The sequence below is a fragment of the Coregonus clupeaformis genome, chromosome 33 (genome assembly GCF_020615455.1).
Source record: "Coregonus clupeaformis isolate EN_2021a chromosome 33, ASM2061545v1, whole genome shotgun sequence".
NCBI classification, from domain to species: domain Eukaryota; kingdom Metazoa; phylum Chordata; class Actinopteri; order Salmoniformes; family Salmonidae; genus Coregonus; species Coregonus clupeaformis.
Genome location: NC_059224.1, coordinates 7373252 through 7397134, shown reverse-complemented (window position 1 = coordinate 7397134; position 23883 = coordinate 7373252). Strand labels below are relative to the sequence as shown.

Below are 23883 nucleotides of genomic sequence, written 5' to 3'. Positions count from 1 at the left end.
ACCCCCTATTGTGTTATTTTTGATAATTTTTTTACTTTTGTTTATTTGGTAAATATTTTCTTAACTCTTTCTTGAACTGCATTGTTGGTTAAGGGCTTGTAAGTAAGCATTTCACTGTAAGGTCTACACCTGTTGTATTCGGCGCATGTGGCAAATAACGTTTGATTTGATTTGATGCTGATCTACTCTACCAACACCAGGGGGCAGTGTTATCCTACTGTCTGAGCTGATCTACTCTACCAACACCAGGGGGCAGTGTTATCCTACTGTCTGAGCTGATCTACTCTACCAACACCAGGGGGCAGTGTTATCCTACTGTCTGGGAACTGATCTACTCTACCAACCGCAAGGGGAAGTGTTATTTACATTTACATTTACATCATTTAGCAGACGCTCTTATCCAGAGCGACTTACAAATTGTTATCCTACTGTCTGGGAGCTGATCTACTCTGTGGTTCCCACTATGTGTCCAAGCTGCAAAATCTAAATTGGCTGTATAGTAACAATTTATGAGGGCAAGCCAAAGGTTAGAAGTTAAGGTTAAGGTTAGGATTAATGTTAGGGTTAGGTTTAAAAACAGATTTTAAGAAGATCAATTGTAAAATAGGCAGGGCTTCCGACTTCGCCAGATAGTGACGACTGTTCTCTGGCCAGTGCATACGGTATATTCTCAGAATAGAGAAGATTCAGACCACCAGTTCTTTAATGATCCAGAGACCGTGAACAGTGCAAATAACAACTGAAACCCTCACTCGCTCAAGCTTTACTTTAAAAAAGTTAAAGTGCATACATACTGTACATCATATAAACATCCATCCAGTCATCATCCTAACGTGGGTGGTATTATATCCAGGATCTAGTATCATGTAGTCTGACCTTAAGATACTGACACACAATATTACATTGCACTTTTATTTTTCAGGAAGCAGTTCATTAACTGGGGCGGTAGGGTGGGAGCAACGTTGATGGTTGGAAGGAAACTTTCCTTACTTCTCTTCACACAACACCGGATGGGTTTCAGAATGATGATGTCATTACTCTTCTTCATTAGGCTGATGAGGTATGAGGGAGTTCACGGTCCCCGTAGCTGTAGTTGTAGACATAGTCGGTAACTACAGGAATAGAATACCAACGTAACAGCAGACAAATGGTAAACTATAGGTACTTTTATTTCTATGGAGGTACCTGGGAGAAGAGAAGACCCAGGAGGGTGGAGGCACGGGAGAAGAGAAGAGCAGAGAGGCCCCAGGGATTGGAGGCACGGGAGAAGAGAAGAGCAGAGAGGCCCCAGGGGTTGGAGGCACGGGAGAAGAGAAGAGCAGAGAGGCCCCAGGAGTGTGGAGGCACGGGAGAAGAGAAGAGCAGAGAGGCCCCAGGAGGGTGGAGGCACAGGAGAAGAGAAGAGCAGAGAGGCCCCAGGAGGGTGGAGGCACGGGAGAAGAGAAGAGCAGAGAGGCCCCAGGGGTTGGAGGCACAGGAGGAGAGAAGAGCAGAGAGGCCCCAGGAGGGTGGAGGCACGGGAGAAGAGAAGAGCAGAGAGGCCCCAGGAGGTTGGAGGGAAGGGAAGGCTACAGCCGGCTGGGCAGCCTCCTGACGCCCTGGGCTGGGTTAGTGAACCTCCCAACCCCGCGGCCAGGGGCCCTGCCGCTGGTCATCCCCAGGTACTGCCGGAGGAGCTGGCTCACCCTCTTCTGGTTGTTCCACTTCCTGGCCGACTTCCTGATCCCGATGAACCCTCCGAGGCGTTTCTGCAGTGGCCGCCCCACCGGCCCACCAATCAGCTTCCTATAACCGTGGTGACCTTTCAGGAAGCCCCCGAAATGCTTGGTCAGCTGGACCGCGGCCTCCTCCTCATCTCCTCCCTCCCCCTGGCTGCTCCTCCTCCTGTCCTCTTCCTCCTCCTTCTCCTCCTCCCTGTTCTCCAGAGCCAGGGAGTCTCCCTCCTCGGTCGAGTCCAGCGGGGAGGAGTCGTACTGGGCATCACGTCGCTCCAGGTCCCCCTCTTCCTGGTTTTCTTTGTCCTGCTGGTAGCGCTCCATGGCTGCAGAGTAGAGGAGTTGTCCGTCAGAGTCCAGGTCTACAGGGCCCAGGGTCAGCTCCTCTGCTGCTCTCTTAGACACAGCGCCACCGTCTGGTGGGAGGTGGTAGTGAGGTAGGACGGCTCGCTGACACAGCTCCCAGGTGAGGGCAGGGGAGACGTGACCCTCACACTCCAACAGACACACCTGTGAACAGACAGAGAAGGACAGGGAGGGGTGTTATTAGAGTCTAGACTATACGTCCTCTGTGTCAAGTAGCCCTGTACGTTTGTATGGGTAAAAGGGAGTCATTTGAGACTTATGCACAAACCGGACAGGCCCATGATAACTGTAATTGTCGGTTTTGATGAGGTAAACGGTAAATCCTGTTAACTAATGAATTAAAGATAGTTGTATGAAAACCGGCTCACATCAAAAGAGAATAGGGAAATATTGACGGAAAATGGAATGGTCTCACCGGGGGACTCTCCCCACGTCAGCAATGTGTATGTGTGTGTGTGTGTGTGTGTGAGTGTGTGAGTGTGTGTGTGTGTGTGTGTGAGTGTGTGTGTGTGTGTGTGTGTGTGAGAGTGTGTGTGTGTGTGAGTGTGAGTGTGTGTGTGTGTGTGTGTGTGTGTGTGTGTGTGTGTGTGTGTGTGTGTGTGTGTGTGTGTGTGTGTGTGTGTGTGTGTGAGTGAGTGCATACGTGTGTGTGTGAGTGCATGCCACGTAATGGCCGCATGATCTCTCAGTATGTGGTGGGGAAACTATGTAACACTAAAACAACAAAACCAGGAGCATTCCATCTGGCCTCTAGAAGATCCTGATACAATGTGTCAATCATGAATCACTGTCTGCATCCCCTCATAACAGCTAATACAGAGCACCAGTCAATTAGATGCTATATTACCACAGAGCTCTAACCCCAGCTGCACCAGTCAATTAGCTGCTATATTACCACAGAGCTCTAACCCCAGCTGAACCAGTCAATTAGATGCTATATTTACATTTACATTTACATTTTAGTCATTTAGCAGACGCTCTTATCCAGAGCGACTTACAGGAGCAATTAGGGTTAAGTGCCTTGCTCAAGGGCACATTTACGTCATTTAGCAGACGCTCTAGTCCAGAGCGACTCACAAATTGATGCATTCACCCTATAGCCAGTGGGATAACCACTTTACAATTATTTATTTTTTTAGAAGGATTACTTTATCCTATCCCAGGTATTCCTTAAAGAGGTGGGGTTTCAAATGTCTCCGGAAGGTGGTGAGCGACTCCGCTGTGTGTGTGTGGGGGGTAGAAGGATTACTTTATCCTATCCCAGGTATTCCTTAAAGAGGTGGGGTTTCTTCGTGGTGAGCGACTCCGCTGTGTGTGTGGGGGGAAGGATTACTTTATCCTATCCCAGGTATTCCTTAAAGAGGTGGGGTTTCAAATGTCTCCGGAAGGTGGTGAGCTCTAACCCCAGCTGCACCAGTCAATTAGATGCTATATTACCACAGAGCTCTAACCCCAGCTGCACCAGTCAATTAGCTGCTATATTACCACAGAGCTCTAACCCCAGCTGCACCAGTCAATTAGCTGCTATATTACCACAGAGCTCTAACCCCAGCTGAACCAGTCAATTAGCTGCTATATTACCACAGAGCTCTAACCCCAGCTGCACCAGTCAATTAGATGCTATATTACCACAGAGCTCTAACCCCAGCTGCAACAGTCAATTAGCTGCTATATTACCACAGAGCTCTAACCACAGCTGCACCAGTCAATTAGCTGCTATATTACCACAGAGCTCTAACCCCAGCTGCACCAGTCAATTAGCTGCTATATTACCACAGAGCTCTAACCCCAGCTGCACCAGTCAATTAGATGCTATATTACCACAGAGCTCTAACCCCAGCTGCACCAGTCAATTAGATGCTATATTACCACAGAGCTCTAACCCCAGCTGCACCAGTCAATTAGCTGCTATATTACCACAGAGCTCTAACCCCAGCTGCACCAGTCAATTAGCTGCTATATTACCACAGAGCTCTAACCCCAGCTGCACCAGTCAATTAGCTGCTATATTACCACAGAGCTCTAACCCCAGCTGCACCAGTCAATTAGCTGCTATATTACCACAGAGCTCTAACCCCAGCTGAACCAGTCAATTAGCTGCTATATTACCACAGAGCTCTAACCCCAGCTGCACCAGTCAATTAGCTGCTATATTACCACAGAGCTCTAACCCCAGCTGCACCAGTCAATTAGCTGCTATATTACCACAGAGCTCTAACCCCAGCTGCACCAGTCAATTAGCTGCTATATTACCACAGAGCTCTAACCCCAGCTGCACCAGTCAATTAGCTGCTATATTACCACAGAGCTCTAACCCCAGCTGAACCAGTCAATTAGCTGCTATATTACCACAGAGCTCTAACCCCAGCTGCACCAGTCAATTAGATGCTATATTACCACAGAGCTCTAACCCCAGCTGCAACAGTCAATTAGCTGCTATATTACCACAGAGCTCTAACCACAGCTGCACCAGTCAATTAGCTGCTATATTACCACAGAGCTCTAACCCCAGCTGCACCAGTCAATTAGCTGCTATATTACCACAGAGCTCTAACCCCAGCTGCACCAGTCAATTAGATGCTATATTACCACAGAGCTCTAACCCCAGCTGCACCAGTCAATTAGATGCTATATTACCACAGAGCTCTAACCCCAGCTGCACCAGTCAATTAGCTGCTATATTACCACAGAGCTCTAACCCCAGCTGCACCAGTCAATTAGCTGCTATATTACCACAGAGCTCTAACCCCAGCTGCACCAGTCAATTAGCTGCTATATTACCACAGAGCTCTAACCCCAGCTGCACCAGTCAATTAGCTGCTATATTACCACAGAGCTCTAACCCCAGCTGAACCAGTCAATTAGCTGCTATATTACCACAGAGCTCTAACCCCAGCTGCACCAGTCAATTAGCTGCTATATTACCACAGAGCTCTAACCCCAGCTGCACCAGTCAATTAGCTGCTATATTACCACAGAGCTCTAACCCCAGCTGCACCAGTCAATTAGCTGCTATATTACCACAGAGCTCTAACCCCAGCTGTACCAGTCAATTAGATGCTATATTACCACAGAGCTCTAACCCCAGCTGTACCAGTCAATTAGCTGCTATATTACCACAGAGCTATATCCCAAACTGCACCAGTCAATTAGATGCTATATTACCACAGAGCTCTAACCCCAGCTGCAACAGTCAATTAGCTGCTATATTACCACAGAGCTCTAACCCCAGCTGCACCAGTCAATTAGCTGCTATATTACCACAGAGCTCTAACCCCAGCTGCACCAGTCAATTAGCTGCTATATTACCACAGAGCTCTAACCCCAGCTGCACCAGTCAATTAGATGCTATATTACCACAGAGCTCTAACCCCAGCTGCACCAGTCAATTAGATGCTATATTACCACAGAGCTCTAACCCCAGCTGCACCAGTCAATTAGCTGCTATATTACCACAGAGCTCTAACCCCAGCTGTACCAGTCAATTAGATGCTATATTACCACAGAGCTCTAACCCCAGCTGCACCAGTCAATTAGCTGCTATATTACCACAGAGCTCTAACCCCAGCTGCACCAGTCAATTAGCTGCTATATTACCACAGAGCTCTAACCCCAGCTGCACCAGTCAATTAGCTGCTATATTACCACAGAGCTCTAACCCCAGCTGCACCAGTCAATTAGATGCTATATTACCACAGAGCTCTAACCCCAGCTGCACCAGTCAATTAGCTGCTATATTACCACAGAGCTCTAACCCCAGCTGCACCAGTCAATTAGATGCTATATTACCACAGAGCTCTAACCCCAGCTGCACCAGTCAATTAGATGCTATATTACCACAGAGCTCTAACCCCAGCTGCACCAGTCAATTAGCTGCTATATTACCACAGAGCTCTAACCCCAGCTGTACCAGTCAATTAGATGCTATATTACCACAGAGCTCTAACCCCAGCTGCACCAGTCAATTAGCTGCTATATTACCACAGAGCTCTAACCCCAGCTGCACCAGTCAATTAGCTGCTATATTACCACAGAGCTCTAACCCCAGCTGCACCAGTCAATTAGCTGCTATATTACCACAGAGCTCTAACCCCAGCTGCACCAGTCAATTAGCTGCTATATTACCACAGAGCTCTAACCCCAGCTGCACCAGTCAATTAGCTGCTATATTACCACAGAGCTCTAACCCCAGCTGAACCAGTCAATTAGCTGCTATATTACCACAGAGCTCTAACCCCAGCTGCACCAGTCAATTAGCTGCTATATTACCACAGAGCTCTAACCCCAGCTGCACCAGTCAATTAGCTGCTATATTACCACAGAGCTCTAACCCCAGCTGCACCAGTCAATTAGCTGCTATATTACCACAGAGCTCTAACCCCAGCTGTACCAGTCAATTAGATGCTATATTACCACAGAGCTCTAACCCCAGCTGTACCAGTCAATTAGCTGCTATATTACCACAGAGCTATATCCCAAACTGCACCAGTCAATTAGATGCTATATTACCACAGAGCTCTAACCCCAGCTGCAACAGTCAATTAGCTGCTATATTACCACAGAGCTCTAACCACAGCTGCACCAGTCAATTAGCTGCTATATTACCACAGAGCTCTAACCACAGCTGCACCAGTCAATTAGCTGCTATATTACCACAGAGCTCTAACCCCAGCTGTACCAGTCAATTAGATGCTATATTACCACAGAGCTCTAACCCCAGCTGCACCAGTCAATTAGCTGCTATATTACCACAGAGCTCTAACCCCAGCTGCACCAGTCAATTAGCTGCTATATTACCACAGAGCTCTAACCCCAGCTGCACCAGTCAATTAGCTGCTATATTACCACAGAGCTCTAACCCCAGCTGCACCAGTCAATTAGCTGCTATATTACCACAGAGCTCTAACCCCAGCTGCACCAGTCAATTAGCTGCTATATTACCACAGAGCTCTAACCCCAGCTGAACCAGTCAATTAGCTGCTATATTACCACAGAGCTCTAACCCCAGCTGCACCAGTCAATTAGCTGCTATATTACCACAGAGCTCTAACCCCAGCTGCACCAGTCAATTAGCTGCTATATTACCACAGAGCTCTAACCCCAGCTGCACCAGTCAATTAGCTGCTATATTACCACAGAGCTCTAACCCCAGCTGTACCAGTCAATTAGATGCTATATTACCACAGAGCTCTAACCCCAGCTGTACCAGTCAATTAGCTGCTATATTACCACAGAGCTATATCCCCAGCTGCACCAGTCAATTAGATGCTATATTACCACAGAGCTCTAACCCCAGCTGCACCAGTCAATTAGCTGCTATATTACCACAGAGCTCTAACCCCAGCTGCACCAGTCAATTAGCTGCTATATTACCACAGAGCTCTAACCCCAGCTGAACCAGTCAATTAGCTGCTATATTACCACAGAGCTCTAACCCCCAGCTGCACCAGTCAATTAGCTGCTATATTACCACAGAGCTCTAACCCCAGCTGCACCAGTCAATTAGCTGCTATATTACCACAGAGCTCTAACCCCAGCTGTACCAGTCAATTAGATGCTATATTACCACAGAGCTCTAACCCCAGCTGTACCAGTCAATTAGCTGCTATATTACCACAGAGCTATATCCCCAGCTGCACCAGTCAATTAGATGCTATATTACCACAGAGCTCTAACCCCAGCTGCACCAGTCAATTAGCTGCTATATTACCACAGAGCTCTAACCCCAGCTGCACCAGTCAATTAGCTGCTATATTACCACAGAGCTCTATCCCCAGCTGTACCAGTCAATTAGATGCTATATTACCACAGAGCTCTAACCCCAGCTGCACCAGTCAATTAGCTGCTATATTACCACAGAGCTCTAACCCCAGCTGAACCAGTCAATTAGCTGCTATATTACCACAGAGCTAATTCCCCAGCTGAACCAGTCAATTAGATGCTATATTACCACAGAGCTCTAACCCCAGCTGCACCAGTCAATTAGCTGCTATATTACCACAGAGCTCTAACCCCAGCTGTACCAGTCAATTAGCTGCTATATTACCACAGAGCTAATTCCCCAGCTGAACCAGTCAATTAGATGCTATATTACCACAGAGCTCTAACCCCAGCTGCACCAGTCAATTAGCTGCTATATTACACAGAGCTCTAACCCCAGCTGCACCAGTCAATTAGCTGCTATATTACCACAGAGCTCTAACCCCAGCTGTACCAGTCAATTAGATGCTATATTACCACAGAGCTCTATCCCCAGCTGCACCAGTCAATTAGATGCTATATTACCACAGAGCTCTAACCCCAGCTGCACCAGTCAATTAGCTGCTATATTACCACAGAGCTCTAACCCCAGCTGCACCAGTCAATTAGCTGCTATATTACCACAGAGCTCTAACCCCAGCTGCACCAGTCAATTAGCTGCTATATTACCACAGAGCTCTAACCCCAGCTGCACCAGTCAATTAGCTGCTATATTACCACAGAGCTCTAACCCCAGCTGCACCAGTCAATTAGCTGCTATATTACCACAGAGCTCTAACCCCAGCTGTACCAGTCAATTAGATGCTATATTACCACAGAGCTCTAACCCCAGCTGTACCAGTCAATTAGATGCTATATTACCACAGAGCTCTAACCCCAGCTGTACCAGTCAATTAGCTGCTATATTACCACAGAGCTATATCCCCAGCTGCACCAGTCAATTAGATGCTATATTACCACAGAGCTCTAACCCCAGCTGCACCAGTCAATTAGCTGCTATATTACCACAGAGCTCTAACCCCAGCTGCACCAGTCAATTAGCTGCTATATTACCACAGAGCTCTATCCCCAGCTGTACCAGTCAATTAGATGCTATATTACCACAGAGCTCTAACCCCAGCTGCACCAGTCAATTAGCTGCTATATTACCACAGAGCTCTAACCCCAGCTGAACCAGTCAATTAGCTGCTATATTACCACAGAGCTAATTCCCCAGCTGAACCAGTCAATTAGATGCTATATTACCACAGAGCTCTAACCCCAGCTGCACCAGTCAATTAGCTGCTATATTACCACAGAGCTCTAACCCCAGCTGTACCAGTCAATTAGCTGCTATATTACCACAGAGCTAATTCCCCAGCTGAACCAGTCAATTAGATGCTATATTACCACAGAGCTCTAACCCCAGCTGCACCAGTCAATTAGCTGCTATATTACCACAGAGCTCTAACCCCAGCTGCACCAGTCAATTAGCTGCTATATTACCACAGAGCTCTAACCCCAGCTGTACCAGTCAATTAGATGCTATATTACCACAGAGCTCTATCCCCAGCTGCACCAGTCAATTAGATGCTATATTACCACAGAGCTCTAACCCCAGCTGCACCAGTCAATTAGCTGCTATATTACCACAGAGCTCTAACCCCAGCTGCACCAGTCAATTAGCTGCTATATTACCACAGAGCTCTAACCCCAGCTGCACCAGTCAATTAGCTGCTATATTACCACAGAGCTCTAACCCCAGCTGCACCAGTCAATTAGCTGCTATATTACCACAGAGCTCTAACCCCAGCTGCACCAGTCAATTAGCTGCTATATTACCACAGAGCTCTAACCCCAGCTGTACCAGTCAATTAGATGCTATATTACCACAGAGCTCTAACCCCAGCTGCACCAGTCAATTAGCTGCTATATTACCACAGAGCTCTAACCCCAGCTGCACCAGTCAATTAGCTGCTATATTACCACAGAGCTCTAACCCCAGCTGCACCAGTCAATTAGCTGCTATATTACCACAGAGCTCTAACCCCAGCTGCACCAGTCAATTAGCTGCTATATTACCACAGAGCTCTAACCCCAGCTGCACCAGTCAATTAGATGCTATATTACCACAGAGCTCTAACCCCAGCTGCACCAGTCAATTAGCTGCTATATTACCACAGAGCTCTAACCCCAGCTGTACCAGTCAATTAGATGCTATATTACCACAGAGCTCTAACCCCAGCTGTACCAGTCAATTAGCTGCTATATTACCACAGAGCTATATCCCCAGCTGCACCAGTCAATTAGATGCTATATTACCACAGAGCTCTAACCCCAGCTGCACCAGTCAATTAGCTGCTATATTACCACAGAGCTCTAACCCCAGCTGCACCAGTCAATTAGCTGCTATATTACCACAGAGCTCTATCCCCAGCTGTACCAGTCAATTAGATGCTATATTACCACAGAGCTCTAACCCCAGCTGCACCAGTCAATTAGCTGCTATATTACCACAGAGCTCTAACCCCAGCTGAACCAGTCAATTAGCTGCTATATTACCACAGAGCTAATTCCCCAGCTGAACCAGTCAATTAGATGCTATATTACCACAGAGCTCTAACCCCAGCTGCACCAGTCAATTAGCTGCTATATTACCACAGAGCTCTAACCCCAGCTGTACCAGTCAATTAGCTGCTATATTACCACAGAGCTAATTCCCCAGCTGAACCAGTCAATTAGATGCTATATTACCACAGAGCTCTAACCCCAGCTGCACCAGTCAATTAGCTGCTATATTACCACAGAGCTCTAACCCCAGCTGCACCAGTCAATTAGCTGCTATATTACCACAGAGCTCTAACCCCAGCTGTACCAGTCAATTAGATGCTATATTACCACAGAGCTCTATCCCCAGCTGCACCAGTCAATTAGATGCTATATTACCACAGAGCTCTAACCCCAGCTGCACCAGTCAATTAGCTGCTATATTACCACAGAGCTCTAACCCCAGCTGCACCAGTCAATTAGCTGCTATATTACCACAGAGCTCTAACCCCAGCTGCACCAGTCAATTAGCTGCTATATTACCACAGAGCTCTAACCCCAGCTGCACCAGTCAATTAGCTGCTATATTACCACAGAGCTCTAACTCCCAGCTGCACCAGTCAATTAGCTGCTATATTACCACAGAGCTCTAACCCCAGCTGTACCAGTCAATTAGATGCTATATTACCACAGAGCTCTAACCCCAGCTGCACCAGTCAATTAGCTGCTATATTACCACAGAGCTCTAACCCCAGCTGCACCAGTCAATTAGCTGCTATATTACCACAGAGCTCTAACCCCAGCTGCACCAGTCAATTAGCTGCTATATTACCACAGAGCTCTAACCCCAGCTGCACCAGTCAATTAGATGCTATATTACCACAGAGCTCTAACCCCAGCTGCACCAGTCAATTAGCTGCTATATTACCACAGAGCTCTAACCCCAGCTGAACCAGTCAATTAGCTGCTATATTACCACAGAGCTCTAACCCCAGCTGCACCAGTCAATTAGCTGCTATATTACCACAGAGCTCTAACCCCAGCTGCACCAGTCAATTAGCTGCTATATTACCACAGAGCTCTAACCCCAGCTGCACCAGTCAATTAGCTGCTATATTACCACAGAGCTCTAACCCCAGCTGTACCAGTCAATTAGATGCTATATTACCACAGAGCTCTAACCCCAGCTGTACCAGTCAATTAGCTGCTATATTACCACAGAGCTATATCCCCAGCTGCACCAGTCAATTAGATGCTGTATTACCACAGAGCTCTAACCCCAGCTGCACCAGTCAATTAGCTGCTATATTACCACAGAGCTCTAACCCCAGCTGAACCAGTCAATTAGCTGCTATATTACCACAGAGCTCTAACCCCAGCTGCACCAGTCAATTAGATGCCATATTACCACAGAGCTCTAACCCCAGCTGCAACAGTCAATTAGCTGCTATATTACCACAGAGCTCTAACCACAGCTGCACCAGTCAATTAGCTGCTATATTACCACAGAGCTCTAACCCCAGCTGCACCAGTCAATTAGCTGCTATATTACCACAGAGCTCTAACCCCAGCTGCACCAGTCAATTAGCTGCTATATTACCACAGAGCTCTAACCCCAGCTGTACCAGTCAATTAGATGCTATATTACCACAGAGCTCTAACCCCAGCTGTACCAGTCAATTAGCTGCTATATTACCACAGAGCTATATCCCCAGCTGCACCAGTCAATTAGATGCTATATTACCACAGAGCTCTAACCCCAGCTGCACCAGTCAATTAGCTGCTATATTACCACAGAGCTCTAACCCCAGCTGCACCAGTCAATTAGCTGCTATATTACCACAGAGCTCTAACCCCAGCTGAACCAGTCAATTAGCTGCTATATTACCACAGAGCTCTAACCCCAGCTGCACCAGTCAATTAGCTGCTATATTACCACAGAGCTCTAACCCCAGCTGCACCAGTCAATTAGCTGCTATATTACCACAGAGCTCTAACCCCAGCTGCACCAGTCAATTAGCTGCTATATTACCACAGAGCTCTAACCCCAGCTGTACCAGTCAATTAGATGCTATATTACCACAGAGCTCTAACCCCAGCTGTACCAGTCAATTAGCTGCTATATTACCACAGAGCTATATCCCCAGCTGCACCAGTCAATTAGATGCTATATTACCACAGAGCTCTAACCCCAGCTGCACCAGTCAATTAGCTGCTATATTACCACAGAGCTCTAACCCCAGCTGCACCAGTCAATTAGCTGCTATATTACCACAGAGCTCTATCCCCAGCTGTACCAGTCAATTAGATGCTATATTACCACAGAGCTCTAACCCCAGCTGCACCAGTCAATTAGCTGCTATATTACCACAGAGCTCTAACCCCAGCTGAACCAGTCAATTAGCTGCTATATTACCACAGAGCTAATTCCCCAGCTGAACCAGTCAATTAGATGCTATATTACCACAGAGCTCTAACCCCAGCTGCACCAGTCAATTAGCTGCTATATTACCACAGAGCTCTAACCCCAGCTGTACCAGTCAATTAGCTGCTATATTACCACAGAGCTAATTCCCAGCTGAACCAGTCAATTAGATGCTATATTACCACAGAGCTCTAACCCCAGCTGCACCAGTCAATTAGCTGCTATATTACCACAGAGCTCTAACCCCAGCTGCACCAGTCAATTAGCTGCTATATTACCACAGAGCTCTAACCCCAGCTGTACCAGTCAATTAGATGCTATATTACCACAGAGCTCTATCCCCAGCTGCACCAGTCAATTAGATGCTATATTACCACAGAGCTCTAACCCCAGCTGCACCAGTCAATTAGCTGCTATATTACCACAGAGCTCTAACCCCAGCTGCACCAGTCAATTAGCTGCTATATTACCACAGAGCTCTAACCCCAGCTGCACCAGTCAATTAGCTGCTATATTACCACAGAGCTCTAACCCCAGCTGCACCAGTCAATTAGCTGCTATATTACCACAGAGCTCTAACCCCAGCTGCACCAGTCAATTAGCTGCTATATTACCACAGAGCTCTAACCCCAGCTGTACCAGTCAATTAGATGCTATATTACCACAGAGCTCTAACCCCAGCTGTACCAGTCAATTAGATGCTATATTACCACAGAGCTCTAACCCCAGCTGTACCAGTCAATTAGCTGCTATATTACCACAGAGCTATATCCCCAGCTGCACCAGTCAATTAGATGCTATATTACCACAGAGCTCTAACCCCAGCTGCACCAGTCAATTAGCTGCTATATTACCACAGAGCTCTAACCCCAGCTGCACCAGTCAATTAGCTGCTATATTACCACAGAGCTCTATCCCCAGCTGTACCAGTCAATTAGATGCTATATTACCACAGAGCTCTAACCCCAGCTGCACCAGTCAATTAGCTGCTATATTACCACAGAGCTCTAACCCCAGCTGAACCAGTCAATTAGCTGCTATATTACCACAGAGCTAATTCCCCAGCTGAACCAGTCAATTAGATGCTATATTACCACAGAGCTCTAACCCCAGCTGCACCAGTCAATTAGCTGCTATATTACCACAGAGCTCTAACCCCAGCTGTACCAGTCAATTAGCTGCTATATTACCACAGAGCTAATTCCCCAGCTGAACCAGTCAATTAGATGCTATATTACCACAGAGCTCTAACCCCAGCTGCACCAGTCAATTAGCTGCTATATTACCACAGAGCTCTAACCCCAGCTGCACCAGTCAATTAGCTGCTATATTACCACAGAGCTCTAACCCCAGCTGTACCAGTCAATTAGATGCTATATTACCACAGAGCTCTATCCCCAGCTGCACCAGTCAATTAGATGCTATATTACCACAGAGCTCTAACCCCAGCTGCACCAGTCAATTAGCTGCTATATTACCACAGAGCTCTAACCCCAGCTGCACCAGTCAATTAGCTGCTATATTACCACAGAGCTCTAACCCCAGCTGCACCAGTCAATTAGCTGCTATATTACCACAGAGCTCTAACCCCAGCTGCACCAGTCAATTAGCTGCTATATTACCACAGAGCTCTAACCCCAGCTGCACCAGTCAATTAGCTGCTATATTACCACAGAGCTCTAACCCCAGCTGTACCAGTCAATTAGATGCTATATTACCACAGAGCTCTAACCCCAGCTGCACCAGTCAATTAGCTGCTATATTACCACAGAGCTCTAACCCCAGCTGCACCAGTCAATTAGCTGCTATATTACCACAGAGCTCTAACCCCAGCTGCACCAGTCAATTAGCTGCTATATTACCACAGAGCTCTAACCCCAGCTGCACCAGTCAATTAGCTGCTATATTACCACAGAGCTCTAACCCCAGCTGCACCAGTCAATTAGATGCTATATTACCACAGAGCTCTAACCCCAGCTGCACCAGTCAATTAGCTGCTATATTACCACAGAGCTCTAACCCCAGCTGTACCAGTCAATTAGATGCTATATTACCACAGAGCTCTAACCCCAGCTGTACCAGTCAATTAGCTGCTATATTACCACAGAGCTATATCCCCAGCTGCACCAGTCAATTAGATGCTATATTACCACAGAGCTCTAACCCCAGCTGCACCAGTCAATTAGCTGCTATATTACCACAGAGCTCTAACCCCAGCTGCACCAGTCAATTAGCTGCTATATTACCACAGAGCTCTATCCCCAGCTGTACCAGTCAATTAGATGCTATATTACCACAGAGCTCTAACCCCAGCTGCACCAGTCAATTAGCTGCTATATTACCACAGAGCTCTAACCCCAGCTGAACCAGTCAATTAGCTGCTATATTACCACAGAGCTAATTCCCCCAGCTGAACCAGTCAATTAGATGCTATATTACCACAGAGCTCTAACCCCAGCTGCACCAGTCAATTAGCTGCTATATTACCACAGAGCTCTAACCCCAGCTGTACCAGTCAATTAGCTGCTATATTACCACAGAGCTAATTCCCCAGCTGAACCAGTCAATTAGATGCTATATTACCACAGAGCTCTAACCCCAGCTGCACCAGTCAATTAGCTGCTATATTACCACAGAGCTCTAACCCCAGCTGCACCAGTCAATTAGCTGCTATATTACCACAGAGCTCTAACCCCAGCTGTACCAGTCAATTAGATGCTATATTACCACAGAGCTCTATCCCCAGCTGCACCAGTCAATTAGATGCTATATTACCACAGAGCTCTAACCCCAGCTGCACCAGTCAATTAGCTGCTATATTACCACAGAGCTCTAACCCCAGCTGCACCAGTCAATTAGCTGCTATATTACCACAGAGCTCTAACCCCAGCTGCACCAGTCAATTAGCTGCTATATTACCACAGAGCTCTAACCCCAGCTGCACCAGTCAATTAGCTGCTATATTACCACAGAGCTCTAACCCCAGCTGCACCAGTCAATTAGCTGCTATATTACCACAGAGCTCTAACCCCAGCTGTACCAGTCAATTAGATGCTATATTACCACAGAGCTCTAACCCCAGCTGCACCAGTCAATTAGCTGCTATATTACCACAGAGCTCTAACCCCAGCTGCACCAGTCAATTAGCTGCTATATTACCACAGAGCTCTAACCCCAGCTGCACCAGTCAATTAGCTGCTATATTACCACAGAGCTCTAACCCCAGCTGCACCAGTCAATTAGATGCTATATTACCACAGAGCTCTAACCCCAGCTGCACCAGTCAATTAGCTGCTATATTACCACAGAGCTCTAACCCCAGCTGAACCAGTCAATTAGCTGCTATATTACCACAGAGCTCTAACCCCAGCTGCACCAGTCAATTAGCTGCTATATTACCACAGAGCTCTAACCCCAGCTGCACCAGTCAATTAGCTGCTATATTACCACAGAGCTCTAACCCCAGCTGCACCAGTCAATTAGCTGCTATATTACCACAGAGCTCTAACCCCAGCTGTACCAGTCAATTAGATGCTATATTACCACAGAGCTCTAACCCCAGCTGTACCAGTCAATTAGCTGCTATATTACCACAGAGCTATATCCCCAGCTGCACCAGTCAATTAGATGCTATATTACCACAGAGCTCTAACCCCAGCTGCACCAGTCAATTAGCTGCTATATTACCACAGAGCTCTAACCCCAGCTGAACCAGTCAATTAGCTGCTATATTACCACAGAGCTCTAACCCCAGCTGCACCAGTCAATTAGATGCTATATTACCACAGAGCTCTAACCCCAGCTGCAACAGTCAATTAGCTGCTATATTACCACAGAGCTCTAACCACAGCTGCACCAGTCAATTAGCTGCTATATTACCACAGAGCTCTAACCCCAGCTGCACCAGTCAATTAGCTGCTATATTACCACAGAGCTCTAACCCCAGCTGCACCAGTCAATTAGATGCTATATTACCACAGAGCTCTAACCCCAGCTGCACCAGTCAATTAGATGCTATATTACCACAGAGCTCTAACCCCAGCTGCACCAGTCAATTAGCTGCTATATTACCACAGAGCTCTAACCCCAGCTGTACCAGTCAATTAGATGCTATATTACCACAGAGCTCTAACCCCAGCTGCACCAGTCAATTAGCTGCTATATTACCACAGAGCTCTAACCCCAGCTGCACCAGTCAATTAGCTGCTATATTACCACAGAGCTCTAACCCCAGCTGCACTCAGTCAATTAGCTGCTATATTACCACAGAGCTCTAATCCCAGCTGCACCAGTCAATTAGCTGCTATATTACCACAGAGCTCTAACCCCAGCTGCACCAGTCAATTAGCTGCTATATTACCACAGAGCTCTAACCCCAGCTGAACCAGTCAATTAGCTGCTATATTACCACAGAGCTCTAACCCCAGCTGCACCAGTCAATTAGCTGCTATATTACCACAGAGCTCTAACCCCAGCTGCACCAGTCAATTAGCTGCTATATTACCACAGAGCTCTAACCCCAGCTGCACCAGTCAATTAGCTGCTATATTACCACAGAGCTCTAACCCCAGCTGTACCAGTCAATTAGATGCTATATTACCACAGAGCTCTAACCCCAGCTGTACCAGTCAATTAGCTGCTATATTACCACAGAGCTATATCCCCAGCTGCACCAGTCAATTAGATGCTATATTACCACAGAGCTCTAACCCCAGCTGCACCAGTCAATTAGCTGCTATATTACCACAGAGCTCTAACCCCAGCTGCACCAGTCAATTAGCTGCTATATTACCACAGAGCTCTATCCCCAGCTGTACCAGTCAATTAGATGCTATATTACCACAGAGCTCTAACCCCAGCTGCACCAGTCAATTAGCTGCTATATTACCACAGAGCTCTAACCCCAGCTGAACCAGTCAATTAGCTGCTATATTACCACAGAGCTAATTCCCCAGCTGAACCAGTCAATTAGATGCTATATTACCACAGAGCTCTAACCCCAGCTGCACCAGTCAATTAGCTGCTATATTACCACAGAGCTCTAACCCCAGCTGTACCAGTCAATTAGCTGCTATATTACCACAGAGCTAATTCCCCAGCTGAACCAGTCAATTAGATGCTATATTACCACAGAGCTCTAACCCCAGCTGCACCAGTCAATTAGCTGCTATATTACCACAGAGCTCTAACCCCAGCTGCACCAGTCAATTAGCTGCTATATTACCACAGAGCTCTAACCCCAGCTGTACCAGTCAATTAGATGCTATATTACCACAGAGCTCTATCCCCAGCTGCACCAGTCAATTAGATGCTATATTACCACAGAGCTCTAACCCCAGCTGCACCAGTCAATTAGCTGCTATATTACCACAGAGCTCTAACCCCAGCTGCACCAGTCAATTAGCTGCTATATTACCACAGAGCTCTAACCCCAGCTGCACCAGTCAATTAGCTGCTATATTACCACAGAGCTCTAACCCCAGCTGCACCAGTCAATTAGCTGCTATATTACCACAGAGCTCTAACCCCAGCTGAACCAGTCAATTAGCTGCTATATTACCACAGAGCTCTAACCCCAGCTGCACCAGTCAATTAGCTGCTATATTACCACAGAGCTCTAACCCCAGCTGCACCAGTCAATTAGCTGCTATATTACCACAGAGCTCTAACCCCAGCTGCACCAGTCAATTAGCTGCTATATTACCACAGAGCTCTAACCCCAGCTGTACCAGTCAATTAGATGCTATATTACCACAGAGCTCTAACCCCAGCTGTACCAGTCAATTAGCTGCTATATTACCACAGAGCTATATCCCCAGCTGCACCAGTCAATTAGATGCTATATTACCACAGAGCTCTAACCCCAGCTGCACCAGTCAATTAGCTGCTATATTACCACAGAGCTCTAACCCCAGCTGCACCAGTCAATTAGCTGCTATATTACCACAGAGCTCTATCCCCAGCTGTACCAGTCAATTAGATGCTATATTACCACAGAGCTCTTACCCCAGCTGCACCAGTCAATTAGCTGCTATATTACCACAGAGCTCTAACCCCAGCTGAACCAGTCAATTAGCTGCTATATTACCACAGAGCTAATTCCCCAGCTGAACCAGTCAATTAGATGCTATATTACCACAGAGCTCTAACCCCAGCTGCACCAGTCAATTAGCTGCTATATTACCACAGAGCTCTAACCCCAGCTGTACCAGTCAATTAGCTGCTATATTACCACAGAGCTAATTCCCCAGCTGAACCAGTCAATTAGATGCTATATTACCACAGAGCTCTAACCCCAGCTGCACCAGTCAATTAGCTGCTATATTACCACAGAGCTCTAACCCCAGCTGCACCAGTCAATTAGCTGCTATATTACCACAGAGCTCTAACCCCAGCTGCACCAGTCAATTAGCTGCTATATTACCACAGAGCTCTAACCCCAGCTGCACCAGTCAACCGCATCATCATCAGCACTGCTATGTCTCAGAACTACCTGGATTCAAAGAGTATTTTAAATCATTTCAAATACTTGAGCAGGGCTTGATTGAGCTTGACTGGCTTAATGGAACCAATAGAATAGTCCCAAAACTGAAAACTCCCCGCCCCCGTCTGGCACTCCAGGCAAGCTCGAGCAAAGACTGAAAGTATTGAAAAGATTTCTAATAGTGTTTGAACCCAGGCCTGCTATTCGCTTCGTGAAGCTGCCTCATTCAGAAGCATAATTAGAATGATTATCTACATTAGCACTGCTACTGCTACATCCCATGAGTCACCCTAATGACAGAATACTAAATTACTGTTCTATCTTGTAAAAGCTGTGTGGTAAAACTTTTTGGGAGAAAAAGTGTTTTTCAAATAAACAATGACGATCACACTACAACTATCATCCATACAGCTATCATCCATCATCCATACAACCATCATCCATACAACTATCGTCCATCATCCATACAACCATCATCCATACAACTATTATCCATCATCCATACAACCATCATCCATACAACTATCGTCCATCATCCATACAACCATCATCCATACAACTATCATCCATCATCCATACAACCATCATCCATACAACTATCGTCCATCATCCATACAACCATCATCCATACAACCATCATCCATACAACTATCGTCCATCATCCATACAACCATCATCCATACAACCATCATCCATACAACCATCATCCATTCAACCATCATCCATCATCCATACAACCATCATCCATACAACCATCATCCATACAACTATCATCCATCATCCATACAACCATCATCCATACAACTATCATCCATCATCCATACAACCATCATCCATTCAACCATCATCCATCATCCATACAGCCATCATCCATATAACCATTATCCATACAACCATCATCCATCATCCATACAAGCATCATCCATACAACCATCATCCATTCAACCATCATCCATACAACCATCATCCATCATCCATATAACCATCATCCATACAACTATCATCCATCATCCATACAACCATCATCCATACAACCATCAAACATACAACCATCATCCATACAACCATCATCCATCATCCATACAACCATAATCCATACAACCATCATCCATCATCCATACAACCATCATCCATACAACCGTCATCCATACAACCATCATCCATCATCCATACAACCATCATCCATACAACCATCATCCATACAACCAACATCCATCATCCATAGAACCATCATCCATACAACCATCATCCATCATCCATACAACCATCATCCATACAACCATCATCCCTACAACCATCATCCATCATCCATACAACCATAATCCATATAACCATCATCCATACAACCATAATCCATATAACCATCATCCATACAACCAACATCCATCATCCATAGAACCATCATCCATACAACCATCATCCATACAACCATCATCCATCATCCATACAACCATCATCCATACAACCATCATCCATCATCCATACAACCATCATCCCCATTCTGCATGCGGGACATACACACACACACACCTCCCACACACACAGTCACTCACCAGTGTGTTGAATGCTTGCTGCTGGCCCTGGGTCTGGGGGTTGGGTAGGGGTATTAGGAGGCCACAGGCCAGGCAGTCACCCTGGCAATCACTCCGTCCTGGGGAGCACAGACACACCACCAGCAGCAGTATGCTCCACAGGGACCACTTCATGACTCACTACTGAGGGAGGGAGGGAGGGAGGGACGGACGGATGGGCAACAGGGACAGGAGGAGGGTGGAGGCCCGAGGGTGTAGGGTGTAGGGTGTAGGGTTTATGGAGGAGGGCACAGGCTGGTGGGAAGACACATAGGTGAGGGAAGGAGAGGTGAGGGAAAGGAGAGGTGAGGGAAAGGAGAGGTGAGGGAAAGGAGAGGTGAGGGAAAGGAGAGGTGAGGGAAAGGAAAGGTGAGGGAAATGAGAGGTGAGGGAAAGGAGAGGTGAGGGAAATGAGAGGTGAGGGAAAGGAGAGGTGAGGGGAAGGAGAGGTGAGGGGAAGGAGAGGTGAGGGAAAGGAGAGGTGAGGGGAAGGAGAGGTGAGGGAAATGAGAGGTGAGGGGAAGGAGAGGTGAGGGAAAGGAGAGGTGAGGGAAAGGAGAAAAGAGGTCATTTCAAAATGTTAATTTCAAAGGGGTGAGCAGGGGCACTACAACAACAACACCAACAACAACAACACCAACACCACCACCAACAACACCACCACCAACAACAACACCAACAACAATAGAGAAAAGTGAAATAGGTCAGGTGTGTCCACTTTCTAGAGACGATAGATAGACCTGTAGGGCCTGTTTTGTAAAGTCAATGGTGACATGACAGAGTTCTCAATCGGCCTACAGCAATGCAGGAGCAGCTGTTTCACACATAGTGCAATACGTTCATTAAAGAGCTACAAAGAGAAGTTCATTATCAGCCTCAGTAATTGTAGTATAAATTAGCTGCCTCTTGGTTTTAATGGGGAGGAAATTAATGAGAGCGAGGAAACAAGAAAAAAAGAGAGAGAATGAAGAGAGATGTGGGGGAACGCGAAGAAGGAAGGCGCTGCGGTGCGCTCACGATCCGACCAACTAACAAAGCTTTGCGCCTCTGACTCACATTGCCACCATACCCCTGCATTAGTCACCAACTTAAGGCCCAGGCTCTTTACTCCTGCATTAGTCCCAAATGGAGACCCAAATGGCACCCTGTTCCCATGGGGCTCTGGTGAAAAGTAATGCACTATATAGGGAATAGGGTGCCATTTGGTGGAATTATCTGATCATGAAGATAATAAGGCATTAAGATGTCATAATATGACAGTCGCTTTGGTCTTTCCAGCGTTCGAAAAATGACAGACTAGGTAAGGTGATTTTCAGAGGGAAATGATTAAAAACGATAAAAATTCTCTCTCATACCTATTAAATCTCACGCATCGTTAATGTTTCTTGATTAATTTTTGAGAAGTGACTTGATGGAGAGTTTTTTTTTCATGATCTTCTACTTGATAATAACTGTTTCATGTGTTTGTTTGAAATAAGTGTCTGCAGGGGAGAGGACAGTTCTTCAAGAAATGGCCACACTCTTAGAAAAAAAAGGTGCTATCTATAACGTAAAATGGTTCTAGGATGTAGCTCAGTTGGTAGAGCTGTTATGATTTACCAGTATTAGAACCCAAATGCAGACAAGTACACCAAGCCAGAGAAGGTTTAACAGGTTTATTTAAAATGTTCAATAGTCCAGGTTTCCAATAATAGGGGAAGAGCAAGTCCAGGTTACAGGGAGGGTAACAGATCCAGGTCAGGGCAGGTGTGGTACCGTAATGTCCTAGTGTCCGTGGTGAGTCCAAAAGAGAGGTCCGGTAGTGGAGAGCAGGATGGTGGTGGCAGGAGTGAAGCGGAGGCAGGAGTCAGGTTCCAAATATATGGTCGTCTTGACTATGATCTGACGATGAGTGGTAAGTTTGACCGGGTCTTAAAGGCTGAGGTGATTATGGTGAATGAGCTGCAGCTGGAACCCTGACTCCCGCACACCAGACTTCACTCCTGCAATCAAGGACAGACAGAGGGGAGGGAGAGAGCAGAGAGAGAGCTACCTAGCAGCAGTAGGCCTAACAGTACCCCCCTCTACGGACGCCACCTGGCGGCCGACGGGGTTTATCGGGATGTAACCTATGAAACTCTCGGACCAGAGCAGGATCCACAATGAAGCTCCTGGGCACCCAGGAACGTTCCTCAGGACCATAACCCTCCCAATCCACCAGGTACTGGAAACCACGACCCGGCGGCGAACATCCAGAAGTCGCCGGACAGTGTAGACCGGACCCCCACCCACGATCCTGGGCGGAGGAGGGGGACGAGAGGGCGGGCACAGAGGGCTAACCGACACAGGCTTAATCTGGGAAACATGAAAGGTGGAATGAACCCGTAGGGAGGCAGGAAGCTGTAGCTTAACCGCGCAGGGGTTAACAATAGACAGTATCTTGAACGGTCCTATAAAACGAGGCGCCATCTTCTTAGACTCCACCTTCAATGGAAGGTCCCGTGACTTCAGCCATACCTCTTGACCAGGAGAGTAACCGGGAGCCTGGGACCGGTGACGGTTGGCTTGCCTCTGCATGTACGCCGAAGCTCGGGACAGAGCTACCCTGGCCTTCCTCCAGACCTTGAAGCAGCGGCGCATGTGGGACTGCACCGAGGGTACCGCCAGTTCCCTCTCTTGAGAAGGGAACAGGGGAGGTTGATAACCCAGAGCACACAGAAAAGGAGACAAACCAGAGGAAGCGTTAGTCAAGGTGTTATGAGCATATTCCACCCAGGGGAGCATGGAGCTCCATGACCCAGGGTTAGACCCTGTGACACAGCGAAGAGCGGTCTCCATCTCCTGGTTCGCTCTCTCGGCTTGCCCGTTGGTCTGGGGGTGATATCCAGAGGACAGGCTGGATGTAATGCCCAAAGCTTTACAGAAAGCTTTCCACACCTGGGAGACAAACTGGGGACCCCTGTCAGAGACAATATCCGTGGGTAGACCATGAGAGCGGAACACATGTTCAACCAAAATATCAGCCGTCTCTCTGGCAGTGGGCAGTTTAGGTAGGGC

At 46.9% G+C, this 23883-nt stretch overlaps 1 protein-coding gene across 1 annotated transcript; it reads right to left on the bottom strand.

Moving 5' to 3' along the window:
* Window positions 1–1424: 1424 nt before the first annotated feature.
* Window positions 1425–21067, bottom strand: LOC121548584 (prepronociceptin-like). The gene is made up of 2 exons (XM_041860061.1): window positions 20830–21067; window positions 1425–2225 (listed from the first exon to the last, which is right to left on the bottom strand). The coding sequence occupies exons 1-2, from the start codon at window positions 20980–20982 to the stop codon at window positions 1569–1571; spliced, it is 810 nt and encodes a 269-aa protein (XP_041715995.1). The 5' UTR covers window positions 20983–21067; the 3' UTR covers window positions 1425–1568.
* Between the last annotated feature and the right edge of the window lie 2816 nt (window positions 21068–23883).

What these genes read in the sequence shown, in the direction of transcription:
- LOC121548584 (XM_041860061.1), bottom strand. Translation starts at nt 20,982, where the DNA reads ATGAAGTGGTCCCTGTGGAGCATACTGCTGCTGGTGGTGTGTCTGTGC. An exon ending in AGCAAGCATTCAACACACTG is followed by an intron (nt 2,226 to 20,829) that starts GTGAGTGACTGT and finishes GTCTGTTCACAG; the next exon opens with GTGTGTCTGTTGGAGTGTGA.